We start from the raw sequence: 26,384 nt of genomic DNA, 5'->3' as shown, positions 1-26,384 counted from the left end.
TGTATACATCTAAAATAAATTCAGTGAGAATATGTTACCTAGATAAAAGGATAATCTATTTTAAGACACCAAAATTTGTGAAGATTGGTTCATTATCAAAGTAAAATTAAAGCTACAGTTAATATTTGCATCTTTTAAGAGTAAAAATTCCCAAAACAAAATTATTTTACTTTATATTATTTATGCAATGTGACGATTTTACATAAATACATATTCTAGTGGATATCTGTGTTCGATTTAATGTGTGAAGAATAACTGGGTGGAGCCGCCTGAGAGTGTACATTTCTTCATTTCCTGTAATTTTTGATCATCTTGCAAGCTGATGCCTCATTCTGCAGCGGAGCCTGCATCGCATCATTTCGCCTCTGTAGGGTGTCAGGGTGGGTGGATCAAAAGAAAGAAAGATGGAGTGAGAGAGAAGAAGTTTATGAGTCATATTATTTCATGTTCCACACCAGCTTTGCTCGCTAATACAATCAGCCACCAACTCAGTAACCACACAGTCCACGCCCTGCACTACACAAACACAATCTGGCTATGGCAACAAGGGGGAAGGGATTGTGGGAACTAGTGAGCAAAAACTTAGTGGCTGCATCTGAGGCGATGCCAAAAGATGCTGCAATGTGAAGGACCGGGTCCTGCTGGTCTGGGATCAGACAGAAACTTCACCCAGCACTGAAAGCCTTTAATTAACTCTCAGATTCTCGGTTTACAAAGATCGTGTTTCTCAGTGAAGGTCTTGTTTCCACATCAGACAAAGTGTTAATGTTCTGAGTCCAGCTATGCCTGGCAGCTGTCTACAACATTTAGGGTCACCAGAGATGAATATTATTATCCATTTGAGCAAGTTTGTTCCAAAATAGCTCTGAGCCAACGTCTCGCATAACAAGTCTTAATCTGAAAAAGGATAAAACTGAAAATTCTCATGGGAAAATTAGACAAGTTGGAGAAATAACATCAGGCAGTGGGTCAAAAACGCAACAAAGAAGCATGAATATGGTGTCATGCAAATAAATTTCAGCTTGTAGTCAAAATATTGCCTGAACAGCAGCTGGAAGTCATAATTTCATCACTTTATGATAATTATTGTTTCTCTAGTGAAAGGAAAATCTGTTAAGGACAAAAACTGTCAGACTTGATCATGTTGTCAATAGGAGAAACCATTGATTTATGCCAAAATTAAGCCTGTATATGAATAAACAGAACTAATTTTTCTTTCATGCACTATAAAGTGTGTTAATTCTGGAGAAAAGGAGATAAAATACCAACAAGTAGGATTTCAGTGGGTCAAAATTATAATTATAGACTAACTACGAAGCCCCGTAATGTCTGAAGAAATGTTTTCTAGCTTTTTATAGGAATAAATTAACTTGTTTGGAGTTTACAACCTGTTTTTTTGGCAGAATTTGTGGAGTTTATTAAAATCTGTCCCAGCATTTAAATTAAGTTGAACAATTGAATTATTCTTCTATTCTTAATGCAATTCACAAAGAATAAGGAAGTTTAACAAAGATGATGCTACCAACACCGTATTTGACAGCTTATACAGTTTTCTTATTTTTGAAACTCTCATTTTTACTCCTTTAAACATTTTTCTTATCATTGAGACAAAATATTATTTATATCTTTTGACCAAACCACTTTTCTCCAGAAGGAATTTGGCTTTTTCTTATTGACAGATTTAGGTAAAAATTAAAGATATTGATCCTGATTTCCAACTAAATATGTCAAACAATTGAGAAAACTGTCTTATATTAAATCTCTGATCTAAGATCTTATTTAAATGTTTGTTACATTAAACCAAACCTAATGAGATGACAAGAGTCTTAATAAACATTACATGTTTAACATTTTTATTCAAGTTTAAAACTAATATGACATTCATTCCCAAGCTGGGTAAAAAAGGATGCAGGCTGAAAGATTATAAAAGCTTTTTCTTTTTAGAAATTACTTTATTCAAGGTTTATTTTTGCAGCTCATCCTTCAACAATGATGCAGTGTTTAACAAATAAAGTAGCAAAAAAACAAACAACTTGAAGTTTGTATGAAAGATTTAGTTTAAATTGTTTGTTTTCCACACAAGATTTGGTGTTTAATAATTAATCTAGTATTGATGGACATATAGAACATATTCTTTGTTGGTATTCTTTTAAAAATTAAGCATTGTCTGTGCAGATTAAAGACATTTATTGAAGCTCATTCCCATAATCTCAGATTATCTCAGATAAAAACATCTAATATTGCTATATTACATGAAACCTGACATAGTCAGACATTACCCGTATATGTAAATTGCAAAGTAAACAAAAATTATCCATTTTCAACAATGTCACCATGGAAACTGCTTTCATGGCCTGCAAAGATATATCAATGAAAAGCAAAAGATCAGGAGGTGCATCCTTGATAATCTCTGCTTATTGAGTCATTTAAGTTCTGCAATTCAGTGCAGCATTGGGAAGAAAGGAAAACAGGAAATGATGTGCAGCAGAGTGATCCCACACAATAACAGGATACACGGGTACATGTGAACGTATTAACATGTCTCATGAAAGGCATGCCCCCACCAGGGGAGAATGTAAAACCGACGACAGCGGAAGGGGAAGAAAAAGCAAGAAGGAAGAAAAAAACAAAAGAATGAATAAAAGAGCAATTAAAAACCATATTTTTTCCCCTCAGGGAAAATCCCAAGATTCCTCAGGCTCCAGCAGAGATTTCAGGGATCAGTTTCAGCCTCTCGCCCACTGCCTCTGTCCTGTCAACACGTCACAAACACTGAACTGAAGTATTTATTTAGGTTTTCTTTAATCCTTATTAAAGTTCAGAATGCGTTGGTGTTTATTAACCGTAAGTAACACACACAGCTGAGGTGAGTTTCAAAGACATACACTGTAAAACATTTCAGCCACATTTAGTTGTGTCTACTCTCTTCTGCTCTGTAAGCCAAATAAATTTAGCAAGTTTTAGATTTTTAACCTGAATGTGTGAATTTGTGAAAGATTTTTGTCAAACCTCCAATTGTTTAATGAACTAGAGTTTTTAGGTTTGCACATAAAGAAACTGAAAGGAGAAAAAGACAGGAGTAGGGACTATTTCCCAGAATGCTTAGCGGTATGTTTTTGTATCCTGAGATAGAAGTGTGTTACATTGATCTGACTCTTGTGTGTTATTAAGGAAAATGTTTATTTTAATGTCCTGTTCACACTAAATATTATTGAGCAAAATTCATTATGATGTTAAATAAAATTCATCATAAGATCAGAAATTTTACTCATGCAATTAGAAACAAGAATTTTAATTATTCTACAGTAAAATAAGTTATTTTAACTTGAAAATAATAGAGAAATCATTTGAATTGCAGCTTTAAGTTAAAACCCACAATTCAAGATTAATGAACTTAAAAAGCAATGTTTAGACAACATGTCTCTTGGCGTTAAATCGACTTCATGAACTTTAATTTCTGAGTTAAAACCAAAACAATTTTCTCGTTGACTCAAATTGCATTTTCAAAGCAGCAGGTGGACGTTCCTTTTCAAGTAAAACCATCTTAAAATGTTTTAAAGTGTATGACTTTGAAACTAGAAAAAGGCACAAAGCTTTAGTATTTGTTTTCTGAAGCTGCTTTGAGTTTGGTTTCATAAATGCGACATAATGAAGCAGCTTTTTGATGTAGAGCAGAAGACCCAAGACTGCAGTTTTTCAGCAAGATATTTGTCCGTAGACAAACATCAAAGGGTTATTATGTTCCATAACAAGGCAACCAACCGGCTTAATTGTGAAAAACGCAATGGTGAGTATTTTAATTTTCTCCTCTAATGACTCTCAGAGCTCAGCGGTTAATGGAGCCCAAAGGCCCGAAGGTGGAGGCAGCAGAATGTCTACAAATTAGATCTTTGTAATCAGGTAGTGAGAGGAAAACAACTTCAGCATCACTTATTCTTACAAGTCGATGCAAAAAGTGCAGCAGTGCAGAAAAGTAACCTTTTTTTTTTTTTTTACATAACACGGTTTGGTTTTACATTTAAATGTTAATTTCCCAGAGAGAAACAAGAAGGAAGCTTCTAATTCGGTGACCTTTTTAGTAACGAGGGAAACGCAGCAAATGGAAATGAGTGTAATATATCATTCTAATGCGATTAACGATGTCGTTTTCTTTAATGTTGTAGATCTTTAGGAAACAACTGCACATCAAATGCACTAAAAAATAATAAAAGCACTAAAATACTGACACTACATCAGATTCACCTATGTGCAAGGAAATTGAACTGTATAACATTAATATTTTAAGCTAAGCTGATCCACATACAGTTTATAAATATGAACGCTACAGATAAAGCAGTATTGATTATGAAATCCAAGTTTTGTCAGAAAAAATATGATGAAATTGCAACACAGCAATGCATTTATTTTGCTATGACTATGCAATATGTTATTGCAAAATCAATAATTAATGAAGCAAAGGGCCTTGAGCGTAGCATTGCTAGTGAAAGGCTAATAAGGGGTGAGGCTCACAGTGGGTTAGATTCACATTATTAATTTCTCAGACTTTTCAGCAGATATGAGAGTTACATCAACACATATTATCTGAAAGCTAATTAGGCAATGAGAGCAAATGCTTTTAAAGACATCAAGTGTAAAGGAGTTCATCTGTGTGTTATCACTTTTTAGTTGCCTCAAATACAACAAATAATTTAACCAAGATTTAGACACTATGAACCTTTTAAACTTTGACCAACAGTATATTAAAGGGGCAGTATTATGTATGTTAACTTCAGTTGTTATAAAAATGCAAGATATATCAAATAAGACTTAAAAGACATTTGATTTTGTAATTTAACGCCTTGAAATTGGGCTTCTGTCTCTTTAAAAACTTTTGCTATTTCTGAAGCTTCACTTACGGCATAAGTGTCAAACTCAAGGCCCGTGGGCCAAATCTGGCCCGCCGTAGCTTTTTATGTGGCCCTCTAGATTCTAGACTAAACACTGCTAACATTTTTAGCAGCGTTGCTCTGAGAAGTAGCTCATATAATAAAATATTTGAACTAGAAACTGGAACAAAATACTTGGTAAGATTTTGTGTTTGATAGCGCTGAATGATTTCAGCTAACTTAAGCGTTTACAGAGATAGGGGTGTCTTAATTTACTTCTAGCCTACAGTTGTATTTTTTCTTACATTTTTACAGAAAACTTGATTTTCTTCCATTTTTTTAGATTATAACGAGGAAACTAAAGGTCGGGGACAAAAGAAAACAAAGTTCCAGACACTGTGAAACACATGCTGTCTCTGAGTAGACAGTAAAAAAAACTCTTTTGAAAGTAGAGGTCTTAAAAAACAACTCCTGATTATCACTATCATAACTGATCAGCTAAAGCTAAATAATAGCCTTTAAAGAAAACAAATCCTGAAAATAAATTGTATGTTCTTATCAAAAGCCTTTTCTTCTGTCCAGCATGTGCTGCTCCCTTTAGTGAATAGGAACCTGTCAGGGCTTTAAATGGGCTTTTTGGGCAGATTACAGATGGAACGGCTACTGGGTGTTTGACACCAAATGATAATACTGCAGTGGCTGTGCCACAGCGAGATGTGACTATGAGTGACATTTAATAAGATCCGGACAGCGGCAGACATAAATCACCCGTCTGACAACGGCGCGTTCCCGCAGCCGTCGGATTCTTCAAGGCTGCCAGTGGCAACGAACACAGACATCCATCCCTGATTCCTCCGGGTGTTTCATCCACACTGAGGGTTTTAAAGTGTTTCCAGTGTGACGCAAACACGGATTTACAGAAGAGTAGCGAAAATAACAACTGAGTGAGATTTAGTCATTTCAGCATCTCTGCTATTTAACTTCACACACATGCATCCATGCACCTTTTTATTTATATACAAGCACAACATTACAAACATATGAAGCATGCACCTGTGCTTCTGGTCGTCCTGGATGTTGGTAATAAATGCTGCGGTTTGGATACTTCCTGGAGACTTAGCTTCATATTTTATATTCTCTTCGGTTTGGGATGCTGGTGCAATACTGCCCCCTTCTGGAAGCAAAAAGCTATCACAATAGAAAGCGTCTCCACAAAATGAGAGAAGTCTCACTTCAAATGTTTAAATTTAAATGATGCCCCTGGTAAGCTTCTATATATGTATACTTTAAGCAATGAAAATAACAGTTTGTGAAAATATTTTATTTTGTTAAATTTATAGAAAAAAAGAGAATTATTTAACTTTTGCAAAATGATATCCCGTCTACATTGTCTTAACTTTGGGAAATAAATAATTTTCAATTAAAAAACAAAAAGAATTATGAATACTATATTTCTGCCTCCCTATTTGGCAGTACTCAGATAACGTTTGAATTATTCCTGAAAAATAATCCATAAGATGTTTACATGTTCTATAAAATCTTCATATTTTGGTTCTTGATGACATAAATACTGGGTTTATTTGCTTGTTAAAAATTATTATGCAATGGAAACTGTATTACACATTTTTCCTAGCTTTCTCAATTGATGTGTGTCATTTTTTTAACCAATAATGTGCTACTAATACTGAATAAATATGCTCTGTCATCTGATGGGAAAACATTTAAAGGGTCCGTTAGGGTTTAGCACGTCTTTTGGGTTCATTTGAAAGTTATACTGTTTCCCCTAGAAGACCAATTTGCAGTACTTAAAAAAACCTTAATTCAATACAAATTTATAGCATAAATATTTCAAATACAAAATATAAACAGAGCCTTTGCTGATTCATTTCACTCTACGTGACTTGGCTTTGTGTATTTTTATTTTCCACTGCAAGGATCGAGTGTTTATTGCAGCAGCGCCATAAAATTCTGCTGTTAAGACACTAAATTCAAGAAAGATTAGAAACATTGCATTTGCATTAAAATGCTTGACATCTTTTCAGATTAAAAAACGCTACGCAAATGAGACCATCAATAAATAAAAATCCCTAACAGGGCTTCTAGAGTTTTCTTTCTGTTATCTAAAAAAATTGTTTCAATTGGATTGAAATGTGAAGAAATTATGTAAAAGATCACATTTTTCAGCACGTCCATAAAAATCTGAAAATCTGCCGCAGCATGACTTTGCAGCTAATCAAAGTATGTATGCTAAACAATCAGATAAGTAGAAAGGCCAAAAGCAATATTGACTTAAAGCTACAAAACTTTGAAATGAAAAGTAGATTTTATGAAAATGGTATTGAAGATGTACAAAGTCTGTGCGGAGATTTTATTAAATACTTCAGAGAACAAAGAAAGTTAATTTTTATGCCATCAGTCTTTCAAGCGTCGAGTCTCTTTGATCAGTTTGGTTTTGACTCAACTGACTCAAACCTTCGGCTGTTTTGATGTTAAAAGAAGAATTTACAAAGAGAAAAACAAACGCAACTTCAGTAAAATTTCTCTCAGTTTCTTGCTTCAGTTTTGCATTTTGAAAGTTATAAACCCAGATATTGGTAGCAAATTTTATCCCCTCTACCCTCACAACTGGAATACTTCAAATTTAAGAACTGTGGAGTTTTTACTTTATTTTCTGACATACAAAACCAGCACAAGATGGCTCTGTTCTCCATCGAAGACTTTAGCAAAACTTCTCCAGAAGATTTAAGGGACTGCTAGAACAAAAATTAGACGAAACAGCTTGGCCAACACTGTGGATAAATGTCAATCCATAGATAGACAACAACAGACTGCAGCCGTAAAAAGCAACATCAGCAATCAAACTGGAATCACAACAATTCCACTGAAAATTCAAAAATATTTTATTGATCCCAAAGGGCAATGAAATAAAAGTTGTGGTATTATTACAGCTTCTCCAATGTTAATTAGCTGCTCCCTGTTGTAAAACACCCCGTTGCTATGGTTACACATCATAACAAAATGGCAAAATGTGAAAAATATTGCCAAAGATCTGTCCAAACTACACAAGAATAGGCAGTTGTCCAAACAAAAAGAAAAGCATTATTTCTCCCCAGAAAGGCAGGAATGAAGTTCTGAAAAGTAAAAAAATAAAAATCTCAATGGAAGTACAAACCTACTCCAATGTGCTGCCACCCAGAGCGGGTGAACAGGTTTCCTGCACTTCAACAAGAATCTTCAAACTCCAGCAAGAGGCAAAATCTAAACAGTTTCCTCCTAAAGTGACTCAGAGTTGCCTCAGTGTTGGTGACACTATTTTTCTGTAATAGGAAAAAGTTAAAACCAAGGTATTTAGCTTTCCCAATTATATGGTGTCTAAAATATCTGAGAAAATACTGATAATTATGAATGAACATCCAACAGTTCTTATTCGCTAGAAAGAGGCCTCAGTAGGTTTGTAGTTAGGAAGAAAAGGCAATGTCTTCTGTTCTCCTCCATCATCCAGTCTCAGACTTTCTCATCATTTACTGCCATCCAGTGTTTTTTCTCACATACAGATACTCTCACCAACGCAGACATTTGTAAGTGAAGTGGGTCAGAGGGCGGTGGAGATGAATGGAGGTCTGAATAGACGGACGGAGACATGAATGGATGGTCGGATGAATGAATCAGTGGGTGGATAGATGGACGAAGGAGAAGAAGATGTAAAGAGGTCAAAGAGGCTCAGACTGGCTGCAGTCCAACTCCAGCCAGAAGCGACATCTCTTCTAGTCCTTTGAGTGGAACAAGAAAGAACACGATGACAGACGATTACTGAAGCTAAATCTCCTAAGCATCAAAAAAATGCAGAGTGATGGGAGGTTTAGTTTCTGTTGGCGGATTGTGAAGGAAAGAATGATTTTTTTCCTTCTTTGTAGTTTTGTAGTTTAATGTAATATTCAATACTTAATAAAGCCTTAAGACACATATCTCTTATTTCTTACAGAAATAAATGGAAGTAGTTAGTTTGTTTAGCTCCATCCATTCATTTTCCAGACCCATTTGGTTGTGAAGTACTGGTACCAATATTCAGTCATCATTGGGCAAGAACTCATGCAAAGAGGATTTGAACCTCATGCTCAATGGTGACAATGATGACAACTGTGTCATCTTGCACTCCAGCATGTTTAGTGTCTCATAATTTATTTAAGATTATATTATTAAATTCCACCATGAGGCAAACTGACATAAAATACAGGCACATTGTGCCATTTTATAGCATAATTAAGTAACTTTGTTACCTTCAGTTGTTATAAAATTGCAAGATATATCAATTATGCCTTAAGAGAAATTTGACTGATTCGAAATTGGACCTCTGTCTCTTTAAAAACTCCTGTTCTTTCTGTAACTCTGCCTTCAGGAAGTCACCACAACATGGCTCCTTTATTAACCCTTCAGAAACATTTTTACCGGCGTTTCACTGAGAAGTGAATTAATAATAAACAATAACGAGATCAATAACGAGCTCAGCAGATCCACCAGGTGTTTGCTAAATGTGGCTGGCTAGTCTGAAGGAGCTGAGTGGGGGAGGGGTTGCATCTTAAAGGCGGAGCTACATCCACTCAGGCGTTTTGAACAGCTGACTGGTTGCCATGGGAGATTAAAGGATTTCTCAAATATGCATGAAAGAATTAAAACTCCATTATATTTTTGATGAGTGAAAAACATTATAACATGATACAAAGCTCAAAAAATTTGATTTTATATAACCCTCCCCCTTTAAAGGACAGGGATACGTGTGTAGTGTGTGGGCGTGTGTGTTATTCCAAGAAGTTGCCAAGGTGGGGGACAGTGGGGGGTAAAAGGGTTGTTAAGGTTAGAGAGTTCATTTTCAGAGTCTTTCTCATGGTGATTACATTGGCAGCTTAAACTGGTAACAGGACAAATGGTCATGCACACTCACACACACACACACACACACACCCACACAAAATAAAGCTCAGAACACACTGTCCTGCACATTTGCCAGGATGTGGTATCGTCATACATGCAAAATGGACAATAACATTCCTCTATAACATTCCACTTAAATGCTTGTTCAAGAACACACTGAGACTCAGAATAAACTGTTGAATATTGAATATTGGTAAATTTCGTTCTATCCCACAAAACTAAGGATTAGGATGAAGGCAAGGAGGCATTCCAGCATGAAAGACTTGGAGTTCAACACTAAAGGTAAACCATCAAAATACCAGAGGAAACATGCTAAACGCTAAAAGCTAGCCAGCAGTTTAAGAACAGTTTGATTCGCTCTGATACCAACCAATATTTTTCCACTGATTATTAAGAAGTGTGTGAATAATTTTTGACATGCCATTTTTTTATTAAAATGTAAATTCTCACTTTGTGTTGAGACCCAAAGTCTTTTTAAAAGGAATATAATTCTAAATGTAAGATTTAATTTGGGATTAATTGTAGGCAACAAAAAAAAAAACATTGTTTGCTAGAATTTCAGCTATTTTCTTCTTCCAGAACTGCTGTTACTAAACTATTGGCAAGTTATTTTATTTTATTTCAATTTTAAAATGTGCATCATTTTTAATAAATGTTGTGTTTGCTCTATTAAAAGCAGAAAAAATGGAGGAAAAAAGGAATGATCAGATAAAAAATCTTATCTAAAACAAATGAATAGCATCTGAAAGTCATAACTTTAGAAAACATAAAAATATTATGTGTTTGAAATCAACAACCTATTAGGAGCTATCTTTATTGTGCAAAAATCCCATTTTATGGGGTTTTTTTAACAGAAATTTTGTCATTTAGATGCTAAGAATTAGCGAATTTTCCACAAATATGTTGGAATTACCCAACAGAAAAATCTGTAAATTGGTAAATACGTGAATAATGAATTTTGAACATGCAGGAGTCTAATATATGCATGTACCAAGTGGAAACTTACTTTGTAAAAAGCATCACTGGTCAATGTCTTTGTTTACTCAAGCAAAAATCTAAAAATTTTGCAAAATCTGTGCTTACCTTACATTTTTTTACAAATACGTGAGATGTAGGAGAATGCAGTTATAAACATAGTGAGAGATGCTTAAAACAAAAGACACAATACAGCCAATGTACCTTTCTACAACATCTTCACCACTCCAGCATGTGTGCTGCTCAACCTCCATTTCACTTTCACAAAGCATTTCTGGCAGCTCAGACAAAAACCACTGGTACCGCTGGATGGAGATCTCAAATTCCCTAAAAAAAAATTACAGATTTCGGTACAAAGCTGAGCGATTGAAATGCAGACAATGATGATCAGTTTGACAAATCTAATCCAGTTTATCTAACAAATTAGAAATATTTAACCAAAAAAAAAATCAAACTACTAGATCAAAAACAAAAACAGCTAAAATAGCTAGCTAAAAAACCCTTTTAAAAAGTCAAAAAATTTGAACACTTATCTAACCATAAACACCTTACCTTGATAATTTTTTCAGGCTTCGACTTTTGTCTCCTTTCGCACCTTGAAGGGGGAATGACCTGCAGCGAAGAAAGGTACAATTCAGAAGAAAATATTTCATACCTTTCCTCATTTTAACCATAAATAAAGAACGGCATCAAATTTTCAGGGCCTTGAAAGAGTATTAATTTCCCTTCAGCATTTTCCCAAGTTACTCCCCTGAAATTCATTGTGTTTTATTGCAATTATATGCTAATTAATCTATCACATAAAAACATAATTATTCTGGCCAGAGAATGCAACACAAAGATGATGGGTGTTTTGTTTTTTTTTGCTTTTTCATAAATAAAAACCTGAAAAATATGACTTACATTTGCATTCTGCCCTGTTTTACTTCTATTCTCCTGCCTACAGTGCAACCAATTTTCTTTAGGAGTCACCAACTGTGACTGTTTTAATTTTGGCATAATTAGAAATTATCTATGAAGGTATTGGAGATTTATTAGAGAACACAAGTAAACAAACAGCATCATGAATACCAGACAGGAACACACCAGAGAGCAATATGTGAATGTATGCCACACTTTAAAGATTTTTATTAGTAGAAATATCACATATTTCTACATAAAATCTCAAGAGAATTAATGAACATTTTTGGAAATAGTCTAAAGAAGTTTAACAGTGTATTTAATACTTTTGAGAGGTGCCGGACGTAACTTACTTCTGGGGATGCGACTGCAAATGGCGATGAGGTGAAGCAGGCAGAGTTACCGCCGACTTCTTCGAGGTGAGTAGTGTTGCCCGGGTAACAGGGTGTATTTGGGACGACTTCGTATCCATAAGCATGAAACCAGGTTCCTGGGGCCCACAAACTTTCTCTACCTACAGAGCAGACAGTTTGCATGAGGAGAGCTGATCTATTTTCAAGAAGAAAAAAACAATACCGTTTATAAAAATCTTTTCAGGTTTTAAAATAATTTAACAAATCACAAATTTTATTTTAAGATATGTACTATAAGAAGAAACTATAACTGTAAAACCCAAGGCTTGTCTATGTGAGTCCAGAGGTTAATGCTTATTCTAAGCAGACATCCAAAGCAACAGACATTTGCTTCATAAAAAATTTTAAATGTTAGGAATGAATTAGCCAAACTTACTATTAATATGAAAGAAAATCATGTGGTCATCTGAAGAGTATTAATAATCTAATTGTTTTAGTTTAACTGAAAACCTTGTCTTCTTTTCAAAAACATTTAATGTATACATTTTTACGTTAAACAAAAAAGTTTCCTCTTTTATATATTTATTTTTTTAATGTCTTTATTAAATCCAAAGCCGAATCAAAGTCAGATTCCTTATTATTGGGCAAAACCTAGCTAACAAAGATGTATCTGATATTATCAAGTCAATGTCTAGCATTATGTTAGCATCCTAGTCATAAAAGTGCGCATATTTATTAGACTATTTCATCCATCCACAGGGAAAAAATATAAACCCCATAAAGAAAGAACCATGGCTGAAATTTGAACGCAGAATCTTCGTGCTGCAAAGCAACAGTAGCTGCGTTTCCATTACAAATGTGCGCAAACACTTGGCTATTATTACGCTAATGTCGAAAAAAATAAAATTTCAGAGCGTGAAAGTTTTTAAATGGCACGTTACGGTGGTTCTATTTAGCAATTATAATCACAGGTGGATAAGTGTGTTCATGCGATAAATCATTTTTTAAAAACAAGCCGCGCCATGATATCCCATTTACCTCCTGTGGTTTTCTTCTTCGTGGGTTACGCCAGTGGCAACATCTGGTTGTTGATCATGTGACTGGTGTGACGCTTAAAAAAGTGTTTCCTTTGCAGTTTTGCGAAATAAACCAATTTCAAAACGGCCAAAAAAATTATTTTTTTTTCTAAATTGCTGTGTTTCCATAAAGCAAATTTATTTTCGTTATTGGGGCCTGCCCATAGCAATGCATAGGGATGTAATCCCTATGCATTGCATGGCAGGCACCTATTATTCTACACCTCAAAATAACTGCCGCTTCCTACTACCGTTAATGCGGCTCGTACCGCTGCATGCCCCCTCACAATATATATATCAAAACGTGAGGCTCAATCCCGTGAGGGGAGCTATTACTTTTGTTGGCATTTCGAGTAACTGTGGCGACATAATTAACAAAAAACGAGCCAAATTTAACTCAAAACAAAAGTCTAACTGACACAAAACAGTGTCAGTTAGACTCAAAATAGACATAGAATTTAGTCTGCCTCTCTGAACTGCTCTTTAGAACTACAATGACTGAAGGTTAGAACTACAACATGGCGGACACTGAGTGCCTACAAAAGACATAGACATAATATAAGGATAGACGCCGCATTGGCCGCTCCGGCGCAGGAAATACGGCGGCCATCTTAGAGCGGTATACCCTCGTACTTTGCTGAACCAAAACAACAGAAGATGCCTCAGTTCTGCTCGGCTTATTCGTGTTTAAATCTACGAACTGTTGATGTCAGGGACCGGGGGATAACTTTTCACAAGTAAGAATGACATATTATTGTTAGTATGTTGTGAATGTAATATTACTGTACTGTATTTATGCCCACCAGCGAAATGACAGCAAATGTTAGCTATCGGTCTTCAGCCGGAGATTTGATGACAGGAATATGTTTCAAACAGGCCTACTCACAATTTCAGTAGCTTTGTTTAATTATCATTATCAACAAATTTTAATCAAATTTGGAGTTTTATGTTCTTTAAAATATGAAGATCAAAAATAGTGAGTGTAACGTTTTTCTGAATGCTCAGCTTAAGCAGGCAACAAGGCTCCTTAGTTTCAACCGTTGCAAATAACATGGACCTCATTCGGACAATGTTTTTGTGTACACACTCCCAGATATCACGTTTTTGTTTTAAAGGTTTCCAAAAGATAAAGAGAGGAGGAAGAGGTGGGAAATAGCTTTGAGGAGGGATGGATTCACTGCAAGTGATTCATCTGTACTATGCAGTGAGCATTTCAAAACGGAGGATTTTGACAAAACAGGTCAGATTGTCAGACTGAGAGCTGATGTGATACCATCAATTTTCAGCTTCCCAGTTCACCTTCAAAGAGTAGGTGCATTATTAAAAGTTCATTAGCATTCATAAATGTGCATAATGTTAGCCTTAAGGGATATATGTGTGTTTATGTACAGGTAGTATATACTGTGAAGTCCATATTCATAAGGTTTTTACATTTAAGGTTGAAAACTACAGAACTACAATAACCTCCACAAAAGCCCAAAGTAGTGAGTATGTGGCCTCTCAAGATGACCCAGAAACTTGTAGTTCAGACCTGCAACCTCAGTCTAATGATGTGAGTATTTTTTCTATTGTAAATATCATATCATAATGGTCAAGATCATATTAAAATCTAAATTATTTTCTAACCCTCATGTTGAATGTTCTCACAAATAAAACAAATAAAACCAACATAGTTGAAGACACACACAGTGCTGCTGTCGTCTGAAAGAAAGTGTGCCATAGTGATGTCTAAGTGATGGGTGATGTCCATCTCTCTGTCTTTAGGATCATTGCTATGCTTTGCCAGCTTCTCTTACCGCTGTCACTGCAAAACATAAGAGAGCGTTGGCAAGAGTGGAATATCTGGAGCGGGACAAGAAAAACACCATGGCCAGAGAGAAGAGGGCAAAGACCACAGCAAAGTCACTTTTGGGGGAATTGAGTGAAAAAAATCTCATTACTGAAGAACTCAAAGAACGGCTTGAATTCTACTCTGCATTTGTGCATTATATGTATATATATATATATATATATATATATATATATATATATATATATATATATATATATATATATATATATATATATATATATATATACGTATATATATATATGTGTGTGTATGTATAAGGCTATATATATATATACGTATATATATATATATATATATATATATATATACGTATATATATATATGTGTGTGTATGTATAAGGCTATTAGGTTGTGTAAAAATGTAATGAATATGTAAATACTGTCACAACAGATAAGTATGCATGTGTGTATGTGTGTATATATGAGATTATCGGAATATATACAAAATGTGTGTGAATAAATTGCATCTTTGGTTGTATCTTGCAAAACATGTCATACTTTAAAACATTGTATTCCACCAAAATTATTTAAATATGCTAAACTATACGTTCCTATACATGCAATTTTAATAGCTGTATGCCTAAAATTTAATTATGTGACAATGTGATTACTATTCAGCGTGTTATGATCTATTAAATGCGCTGATCCTTTATTGTGCCTGCCAAATATATAAGGCTGAGTGGAGTGGTATACCGCTCCAAGATGGCCGCCCTAAATCTCGTCAGCTCCAATAGGCGAGAGCGGCCCATGAGGCGTCTATCCATATATTATGTCTATGACAAAAGAGGTCTGAGCTGAATGTCAGAACTACAACATGGTGGAACTGTCAGTTACTACAGAGGAGGACTGAGCTGGCCTTTAGAACTACTTGTGTTTTGGGCATTATATAACTGATTTTACCCAACCATTGTTACACATGGGATTAGTGTGGCAATTTAAAATGAAGCTTACTGAAAATTTCAAAATAAAAGCCTTGAATATTTTTACATCATGTAGTTGCTCTTTTTGGCTTTATTTGACTTTTTCATCCAAAGCACTGTTACACATGATATTAGTTTAGCTCTTTGAAATGAAGCATACTGAAAATTTCAAAATAAAAGCCTTGAATATTTTTACATCAGATAATTGCTCTTTTTGGCTTTATGTGACTTTTTTATCCAAAGCACGGTTACACATGGGATTAGTGTGGCACTTTGAAATGAAGCTTAACAAAAATTTCAAAATAAAAGCCTTGAGAAATCTTACATTAGGTAATTGCTCTTTTGAGCAATAAATAACTGATTTAACCCAATGACTATTAGACATGGGATTAGTTTGGACCTTTGAAATTAAGCTTAACAAAAATTTCAAAATAAAAGCCTCAACATGCCCCTGAGGTTAGTGCACCGCCGCAGGCGGTGCAATAATATTATTCTGCATTATCTTTTTCTCTCAGGTCAGGGAACTGCCTTGCGCAGCAAGGCAGTTCATTAGCATTAGCATTTTAGCTTATATAAGCTATTAGCTATTTATTTGACTTATTAGCCATGTTTAGTCTACTGAATGGAGTAATACCATTATAGAAACCATCCCAGTGATGTCCCACATGCTACTGACAGCAATCATGCTAACATTAGCATTTTTGCTAATTTTAGCTGATACACTTACTTTATCATACTGAATGGTGCAAGTCAATGTTAGTAAACATTCTTGTCATTGTATTCATATGATTGCAGCTTTCTTTAGCATTGATGCTAATTTGTAGCATCAGAACGCTGGGTCCAAACCGACGGGCACACTTTGGCAGGCCCCGGTTAAATTTCTTCAGGAATTTTCTAGTTTTAATTTGCGCTGTTTATATGGTGAACGGAAACGCAGCTAGCGCTACCAGCTATTATACTATTATTATTATTTTTAAAATGTTTCCTTCTGACAGAGTTGTTTGAGGTTCAGTTAAATTAGATCATTGTCGCATTAAAGGTGAAAAAGTTTTGAAATTATTTACCACGGTGTTGCTATTGGCTGCATACTAGTAATGGGAATTTCGGCTTTTTTCAGAGAGCCGGCTTTTGTGGCTCGGCTCCTAAATAAGAGCCGGCTCTTTCGGCTCCAAAAACAGCTCTTAATTCACTTATCATTTGCAGCCCCACTTCTTAGCATAACTTGGCAAATAGCAATGTTTTGCATGATAAATCCTTTTACATTTAATGTTCCCTATGTGAGAAGCCCTATGGTTAATTTAATTTGTTCTATTATGAAAGCACTCATTACTTTTTGTATAATATTTTAATCAAAATTTTGTTGCACAAAAACAAATGAACAAAGCACTTCTGTCATACACATTGTAATGCACATAGCGCATACGCTTTCTCCTGAAATGAAGTGCTATTTCATTCTATGGCGCAATTAGCCGCGTTCTTATGCCTGTGTATGTTTGTTTACCTCAGGAATCTACTCTACTGAGTCTTTCATAGTTGGATGGTGACTCTATCTTTTCCTCCAACAGTGTGTGTGGGGTGTGTGTGCATGTGTGTGTGCGTGCGTGGGGTGGGTGGGCGTGAGTGTGTGCGTGCATGCGTGTGTGGGCATGTGTGTGTGTGTGTGTGTGTGTGTGTGTGTGTGTGTGTGTGTGTGTGTGTGTGTGCGTGCGCGCACGCGCACTCTCCTGCCTCTGTTTGTGTGCCGTTTGTTTGTCCACAGATTAGCCACAGAAACTTTCTCATCACTCAGAACCAAGCAGCATTCTGGGTATCGGTTGTCCCGCCAACGACGGTCTTTGTCTGGCACTAGATCTGTATTCACACTCACACGTTTCTGCGAACACACGCAGACTGAGGGGAACCCCAGAATCCCTGAAGAATAAGGCTGTTTTTAGCCCATCTAGGTACAAGCAGATCCAACTGCCAGGCTGAAAGAAACCCACGGTCGTTCTCAGTCTGTGTCCAACATTCAAATGACTCTATTATTAAGTGAATTTAAGCTGGAGTTACTTCAAATTTAAAATATAATATTTACAGGAGAATGATGACATGTCCAAATAATTTTCAGTGGAAAAAAAATCCCAGCTTAGTTTTTTTTTTTTTTCAACCTTTTATTGCAAAAAGAAACTCAAACCCAATTTTATTCTTACTGTAGCTGTGATTCGTGGACCGTGCAGTTGTGCGTGCAGTATTGCATCATTCACATGGTTTCGAACTGCCAGCAGAGCTAGCTCCATGCTGTTGTGGTTGCTGCTGGTTGCTAAAGTAGCAGCTAACCTTTGGAGCAATACCACCAAGCGTCCCCAGGGGGCACCAAGCTCAGAAACACCCACCTGCATTTAAGGAAGCAAAGAAAACAGGCATGAAAAATAAAATAAACCTACTAGTTATTAACAAACTAACTGGGCAACTATATACACATCGCAATAGACAAGTGATCCATCAATCAAATTTCATTTGTATAGCACCTTTCAGCAACAAGACATTTCAAAGAGCTTTACATCATACAAACACAAAAATACAAAGTCATACAACATACAGCCAACAACATTACATTTTTCACATCAGATTATTGATTAATGTTTCATGATTAGCTTTCGAAAGCAACTCTAAACAGCTGGGTTTTTAGTCTAGATTTAAAGGAACTCCCTGTTTCAGCTGTTTTGCAGTTTTCTGGAAGTTTGTGGTGTATAGAAGCTGAATGCTGCTTCTATTATCTATTGATCAGTGTCAATAGATATGTTTGATAGAATGTTCAAAATTCAATTTATAGAATATTCACAGAACTCCAAGCTGGAACTGCACAGCATTCTGGGGAATGTAGGCAGAGGAAAGGCTTCAGCCTCTCAACCTCTTATGGCCAGCTAAGCATAAACTAACTCACTCTTTGGTTTCCTAGCAACAATCTGTTGAGTAACTTGTGGTTACCTAGCAATAACTTGTTGAGTAATTTGTACAGCAGCAATTTAAGATTTTGCCACATAGCTGCTTAAAAATAAAAAAAAAAACAGAATGAAGAGAAAACTGCACATATAAGAGGAGAGGTCACATTACTAGTTTGGCTGTATTTCGGATATTTAAAACAATAAAAAGCAATTAATAACAATAACAACAATAACAATTAATAACTACCGATTTCGCCATATGGCTGAAAAACAAACGCTATATGTTTTTCAGCCATATGGCGTACATACACTATGTACATACATCCTTTTTTGACTCTAGTGTTAACATTTTCAGTACACATCAAATAAGAACTAACTTAAAAGTAACTTTTCAGCAAGTTATAGGAACTTGTTTTAGGTCAATGATTTCTTGAAATTGACAAAAAAAAAGTAGTTCCACTTGCAGATTATTTCACTTATAACATGGAAAAAATGTCTTGCTATAAGTGAAAGAATCTGCTAGTGACACTAGCACTTTTAAATCAATATTTAGGAATTATTTACCATAACATGTGATTACTGAATCAGTTAGCCAGCTGAAATAAAATAGGAACATCAATATCATGTTTGCAGTATTTGTTCCTTGCTTTGCTTTAAAATAACCAAATAACCATGTTGAGAGATATCAGACGTTCTTTTCTTTCCAAACAATCTTTTTCTTCTTCTGTGGTGGCCGTTGTCCAGCAGATTTTGAAGGAGATTTGTAATAGTTTTTAATCTGTGTTTCTCCTAAAACTATAGAATAAATTGAAACATGGAAACAAACCAATACACAGGTGAAAAGAAACTGAAAATGGCAATATACTGTATATATATATATATATATATAGTCCTGTGATTCAAACTAAGAAGCATCTACAAAAGCATTCAGACACTTACCAGACATCCTTTCATGACATTGTGACACAGTCCAGTGCAGGGCCGAATCAGCGTTAGGCCTCTACAGTGCGAACAGTACTGCATCTTTACTAATCCCCGTCCACACTCCCTGGATAAGGTCACCTTCTCTGTTGAATTCACAACTTCTCCTGCCAGCCTCAGCAGCCGGCTCAGCGCCCGACCAGGTCCGAGAGCGCGAGAAAGGCTGCTGACGAGCAGCCGAGGATGAGGTCCGAACGGGCTGACATCCTGTTGTGTCATCCGCAGACAGTCATCGTGGTTGGATAAGAAGGATAAATGGGATATTGCTGATGGACGGCCAATTCCAGGGTTAAGCAGGCGGCGGTACACCAGCGGGAAGAGATCGTTATAAAATCGGCGCACTGCGTTGTTGAGGGAGGAGTTAGCATCTCCTGAAAGGTGGCGTCTGATGTCGGAAAACAGCTGGAACACAGGAAGCCGGCAGTCCGATGCGAGAGCGGAGTAGGCGCTGTCAAACAGACTGCATGTCAGGTTCGATGTGAAGGACACGAGTGACTCAAAGGTTTCTGGAAGACAGAAAAAAAGATCAGATACAATGAACCTTGGCTACTTCGAGCTACATCTGACAACATTTTAGAATATTACCATGGTAACAGACTAAACAAACCTTCTCATATCCTTCCGATTGAAATCTAAGGCCCTGTTTACATGACAATGATCCAACGAAAACTGAATTTTTGTTTTGTTTCTGTTAACACATTTACATGAAGACGTACTAATTACAATCTTTGTTCACACAGTAACAGTACACATTGAAAACGTGTAATGCTCTTGCCACGCCAATAGTCGGTGCTAGGTTCTTTGAAACTAAGTGCGCATGTGTTTAAAAAAAGTTCTACTTGAAAGCACGTCAATTCGCGTTTCCCTATCAACAAAACTCTTCCGTTTTCACCCGAAATTGTTGTTGTGTAAACAGGGCCTAACTTACACTGCAAAAACAGAAAATCTTACAAAGCATTTTGACTAGTTTATAGTGGAAATATTTTTTTCAGCAAGATATAGGAGTTTGTTTTAGGTCAATAATTTCTTGATACTGATTTTAAAAAGTTCTAGCTCCACTGGAAGATTTTTTATTTTTATATTCACCCCTCCAGGGGGTCTTTTGTGGGCTCTAGTGTCCCTTATATGATAGTAGGCTGACAGGAAACAGGGAAGGAGAGGGGGGAAGACATGCGGCAAATGACGTCGGGTCCGGGAGTCGAACCCACGATGAGGACTCAAGGCCTCCAAATACGAGTCGCGCTAACCCCTACGCCACCACGGCACGCCCATTTTATTTATAATATGGGAAAAATGTTTTATTAGCGAAACAATCTGTCAGTGAATCTAGCACGTTTTAATCCATATTAAGTAATTATTAACCTAAAAAAAGCTCTTCTATTTTGCTGAAAAGAAACTTGTAAGTTTGTTTTGTCTTATTTCAAGAGTAATATATTTACACTAGAAACTAGACTAAAAACAGTTGGTAAGATTTTCTGTTTTTACAGTTTTCTAGCCAAAATATGATCTCTCAAATCTAGTAAGTATCTTAGCATAATTCAGATTAGCTTGCACACAAAATAACTCAAAGAATGATATACCTTTCACTGCGAACATGTATGTTTAAAACCCAGATTTGAATTGAAGAATTTGGAATGAATCTGAACTAATTCAGATTAATCTGAATCGAATGAGTTTCAGATCAGTCGATAGCCATAATTATTGATTGGTTTTTTTGTTTTGTTTTAAATATCTGAAATCCTGCCAAACTGATAGTGTGACCTTTCCTCTTTTATCGATAGTTTTTACTTCATTCTGGTTTTTTTTTTTCATTTTTAAGCAGCTATGAGGCACAGTGATAAAGTCTTAAAGAGCTGCTGCGCAAGTTACTCACCAGGTTGTTAGTAGGTAACCAAAGAGTGAGTTAGTTTATGCTTAACTGATTAGTTTAACACTAATCTTATTTAGCTGAATGCTAATTTGGCGTCATTCCAAATTAATCCGGATAACGTGAATTTTAAACCAGTTATTGTGACAAGATTATATAATTTTATTGGTAATTGTTTCTATTATTATTTGTTCCATTTATTGTTTTACTTTTTGACAGTTTTACTAGTCTTAATAGATTATAGAGGTTACTAGCTTGAGTGAGTTTGTGGATTAAAGTATTTTAACTGGAAGTATTTTTGTTGATAAATTCTTATATTTTGGACAGAAGTTGTCTATGTTTACTCTATATTTGTGACCAGAGCCTTGCTGTTTGAGAAAGTCAGTGCTAAACTTAATCCTGCATCTGCTGTTATTTAATACCAAACCTTATGAGACTGAAATCTACTTTTGCTATCATTTCCTGGTAACCAGGTGGTGCCCCAACTTGGTAATTTTGATCTAAATGACGAATCGTGTTTATAATTGCCTTTAGCACTAATTACCTCATAGTTAAACGAAACCTATTGTTACACAACATCCTTAATTTCACTTTTCATAAGAAATTAGGAATAGACAAATCCCGTCAGTAACACAAAATTGTTCTGTATTGAACTTACCCAGTTCCTAACAAATATCAATACAGAAAAAGTACAAAGATGACTCATGGACACACACCCTTTGGAAAATGGACTGGACTCTTTGAGTCATACCCTCATTTAATTATGCAAAGAGCTAGTAAGCTTAAAGAGAAGTTGTGCATAGATGTAAAACACTTCCACTCACAGCCACCCTGAACCGTAGCTGGATAAACAAAAACATTAATTTTTGAACAGCAATTTTTCAAAAACACAATCCTGTCCTAACCGACCTTGGACTGACTTCATTCTCTTGCATGTGAGCAAGAATAGCCCAAACTTAATTCATCCTTGAGCTCGTTTTCACTACACTGTTATCTTTAGTCAGGTGATAATGAGAGGCCCCGTCTCGTGAGTCACCATGTTTCCTATGTCAATAAAAAGAGCAACCGCCACTTTCCAAAGGCTATATGTCTGCGATGACAGATGATGTGTGTATTTGAAAGATGATTTCCGTCTGAAGACGTCCTAACACACAAACACTAAAAGAGATGCATATTTAACTCTGACTTTCACCAAGTTATCCTCTCTCTCTCTCTGTGTTTATGACTCTGCGTTTCAGAATCACAGCTGGCATTGCATGAATGTCCAAGGGACTCGTTAGGAAATTCACTGGATAAGTACAAACTTAGTTAATAATTACTGAATGCAATAGCAATGCTTCTTCAGATGGCTGGCTGTTGAAGAGCATGCTTGGGCCAGCATTGGCGGTGCTCTTTAAAGTAAAACAGACTAAGAGAGAGCTACCAGCTTTTATGTTTTCGCATACCCATGCCTGGGCGATGGCAGCCCAAATACATACGGCGTCAAATTACATTGCAAAGTCTTCCCCATGGGGACATGTGATTAGCTTTTTACCCTCTCTGATTGGCCGACAGCTGTGTACAAGGGTCTTAGAGTGCCAGGAGAAACACACGCAAGCATGCGGCATATTTGCACACACACGCACACACCAAAGAGACCCACAAGAAATAAAGAAAGCCTCACTACAAGTGGGACATGTCTCAGTTTCTCCAGTGGGTTATAATCACTTCTCATTCATCCAATCTGAGATATTTTACTGAATAAAAGAGGATTTCTTCAAAATATCGACTACAAAGGGCTCAGTATAAATGCATGCTGCCTTTTTTTAAGATTTTCGTGTCAGATAATATCGAAAAATAAATAAAATAATGCACTAAATGGTCAGCAAGTATGACAGCTTAAAGCATTTGCTTCAAAAGTCTACTGTTACTAAAATTTACAGAAATTATACTTTTTTATTCTGACAAACCTTCTGTAGCCATCAAAAAAACTAAATTAATTTCTGCTGTTACTAAAAGTTTCGAACATTGTCTCCAAATTCCAAACTTTCTGTCTTCAGTGCTGCCTCCTTTGGTCTTGTTTAGCTCCTCTTTGTGAATGGGTGTTCGCATTAATTATACCCATGGATGGTTAAGCCATCCTTTGGGCGTAAATAGTAGCTGGAACTGAGCCTGCGTGTATTCAAATGGAGCCTGGGAGGAGGTGGGATGTGATGCAGGATGGCAAAAACCAAAACAAAACAAAACAAAGCATGTTTGTCATGTGTGCCATCAATAAACCCAATCTAATAATCTCCACACAGCTTGACACATCTATGCACAAAATCACATAAAGTCTTACAAGCTCTTCTTTTTGCTTTTTCACACACATAAATACGCTTGCTCACACACGGTGGTGAATGGTGTTGAGAGACAAGTGGACAAGCAGAGTATTATTCCTCCTATTCATAGCAGCCCGTTAGAGACCGGCTGTTGCCCACGGCAACAACGCTTTGCTGCAGATACGTACTGAATGTAAACATTCTTCGTCCCTCGCTATCTCATTGGTCGAGAACAAAACCCGATTATCAAAGATGGACGGAGAAAGGGAGCCGGGTGTTGTAACAAAGTTTTCCGCTGCTCCCTCTGAGAGTTCGCTGCCTCAAAGACTCAATCGAACATCGGTTGTTTGTTTGGCTAGCCACCGAGGCGCCTGACAAAATAAACTGACACAAACTGGCTATTTCATGATGAACACACAAAGTGAGAATGACAGGCTCTTGACAGAACGGTTCAGTTCTTGAAACTGTGACTGCTGCTGGTGACCACTTTGGTTTCAGGGTCATAAAGCAGAAATTATATCAGTTTAATGAATTAATGGAATGAATGGATTTTTATTTTTCTTTCTTGGACCTTTTTTTAAAAATGATTTCAGGAGAAGAAGAACAGCAATATACTGAGAGAGATGTGTGTCTCCTTAAGGCTTTACAATTGTTATTTATTGTTATATGTTTATTATAATTTTATTTATTTAATTATTTATTTACCTATTTTTAATTTTTATAGTGTGCTACGCTGGAAAAACAAAATTTGGGGATCAATAAAGTGTCTGTCCATCCATCCATCAGTCCGTCCCGAAAAATGCCTTTAATCAGTATTCAACCTGTCGGATGTTTTAGTCTTTTTATTACTTTTTCCAATCAAACATGATCAATAAAATTTATTGTGTTGTTTTTTTATAACTATTTTTTTCAAAAAATTAACAAACAAAAAACCTTTAATGTTAAACTGAAATCTGTTTTCTACAAAATAATGGCAAATACACTATAAAAACACAAAATCTTACCAAGTATTTTTGGTTTAGTTTCTATTACAAATACATTAGTACACTTGAAATAACACAAAATTAACTTACAAGTCACTTTTCAGCTAAATATAGGAGCTTGTAGCTTGTTTTTAAGTCAATACTTTCTTAATATTGATTTTTTTTTTTTTTTAAAGTAGTGGAACAAGACATTTTTCCATTGATTTCCATGTTGTTTTCACTTGATTTGAGAAAACGTGAAAACTTTCAATACTTTTTTGAGGCATTAATTACTTAAGACACAAATAATTATCATCCACACCACTTCCGTGCTCTTTCACCCTCCTACCTTGGAAGGCCTTTCTATGTCCATCAATCAGGTATTTGAGTTCGAAGCTGTAGGATCGCATCTTGTGCTGCATCTCGCTACGAACAGCTGCCACGTAACTGTCCTCCATTTTACTCGTACAGCAGCTGGGCCCAGCATGCACACACACTCTCAGCGGCTCCCCTAAAAGGATAAATAACGGATAACAAAGGTACTGATTCAATCCAGCATGAAGTCATAAAATAAAATAAAGGAACATTGTTAGCACTTTGAACACCACATTAGTTATAAGGCTAATTCTTATTGATTTGTCAGTCACTTCAGTGCTTCACCAAACTAATTGCATAGTGATCCCATTGGGAGCCGACAGGATGACAAGAGTAGTGGTAAACTTTTCACCCTCATGCCAATCCCTGCGGTGTGCATGGACTGTTGCGTCTTTGTGCATGTGTCCCCATTGAGCAGCCTGACATTTATATATGGCTGAAAACCAAGCTGTCAGGCAGCTGACTGAGATCAGGGGGGAAAGAGACATCAGAGGAGCAGACGGCTGCACTGTAAAACATTCCAGCCGCATTTAGCTGTGTCTATCTTCTATTCTTTAAGTCAACTTAGATTTTGAACCTAAATGTGTGAGTTTGTGAAAGATAAACGTACAGTAGTAAGTTGTATAAACCTTTTATTAATTTTGTCAAACCTCCAATTGAGTTTGAAAAAGACAGGAGTGGGAACTATTTCCCAGAATGCTTAGCGGGATGTCTTTGTATCATGAGATGGAAGTGTGTTATGTTGATCTGACTCTTGTGTTTTATTAAGGAAAATGTTCATTTTACTGCAAAGCTTGAGGATAATGTCCTGTTCACACTAAATGTTTTTGAGTAGAATTCATTGTGATGTTTAATAAAATTCATTATCAGATCAGAAATTTGACTCATAATTTGAAACAAGAAATTTAATTATTCAAAAGTAAAATAAGTAGTCATTTTAACTTGATAATGTGAGTAAAAGTAATTGATTTCAGCATTAAGTTAAAACTCACAATTAATAAACTTAAAAAAACAATGTTTAAACTTGTCTCTTGTTGTTAAATCAACTTCATGAACTTTAATTTCTGAGTTAAAACCAAAACAATTTTCTTGTTGGCTTAAATTG

General features: G+C 35.9%; 1 protein-coding gene and 1 long non-coding RNA gene across 3 annotated transcripts in view; one reads left to right on the top strand and one right to left on the bottom strand.

Annotated features, from left to right (window-relative positions):
- LOC116726366 (glypican-5-like) overlaps positions 1-26,384 on the bottom strand; it is a 63,829-nt gene that overhangs the window by 33,761 nt on the left and 3,684 nt on the right. Inside the window, exons 2-7 of the mRNA XM_032573066.1 lie at positions 25,254-25,415; positions 19,734-20,281; positions 18,060-18,242; positions 12,023-12,183; positions 11,322-11,381; positions 10,974-11,096 (exon numbers count right to left, since the gene is read on the bottom strand). Coding sequence (XP_032428957.1) covers positions 10,974-11,096; positions 11,322-11,381; positions 12,023-12,183; positions 18,060-18,242; positions 19,734-20,281; positions 25,254-25,415 — 1,237 coding nt within the window. The remainder of the gene's footprint in view (positions 1-10,973; positions 11,097-11,321; positions 11,382-12,022; positions 12,184-18,059; positions 18,243-19,733; positions 20,282-25,253; positions 25,416-26,384) is intronic.
- LOC116726367 (uncharacterized) lies at positions 13,651-15,029 on the top strand. Of its 2 annotated transcripts, XR_004340589.1 has the most exons (4): positions 13,651-13,835; positions 14,214-14,406; positions 14,537-14,650; positions 14,863-15,029. It is a non-coding gene; the product is annotated as an uncharacterized LOC116726367 (long non-coding RNA). The 2 variants fall into 2 exon arrangements; XR_004340588.1 differs by having other exon boundaries at positions 13,651-14,406.

The sequence above is a fragment of the Xiphophorus hellerii genome, chromosome 9 (genome assembly GCF_003331165.1).
Source record: "Xiphophorus hellerii strain 12219 chromosome 9, Xiphophorus_hellerii-4.1, whole genome shotgun sequence".
NCBI lineage: Eukaryota > Metazoa > Chordata > Actinopteri > Cyprinodontiformes > Poeciliidae > Xiphophorus > Xiphophorus hellerii.
This window is presented reverse-complemented; position numbering and strand designations above follow the sequence as displayed.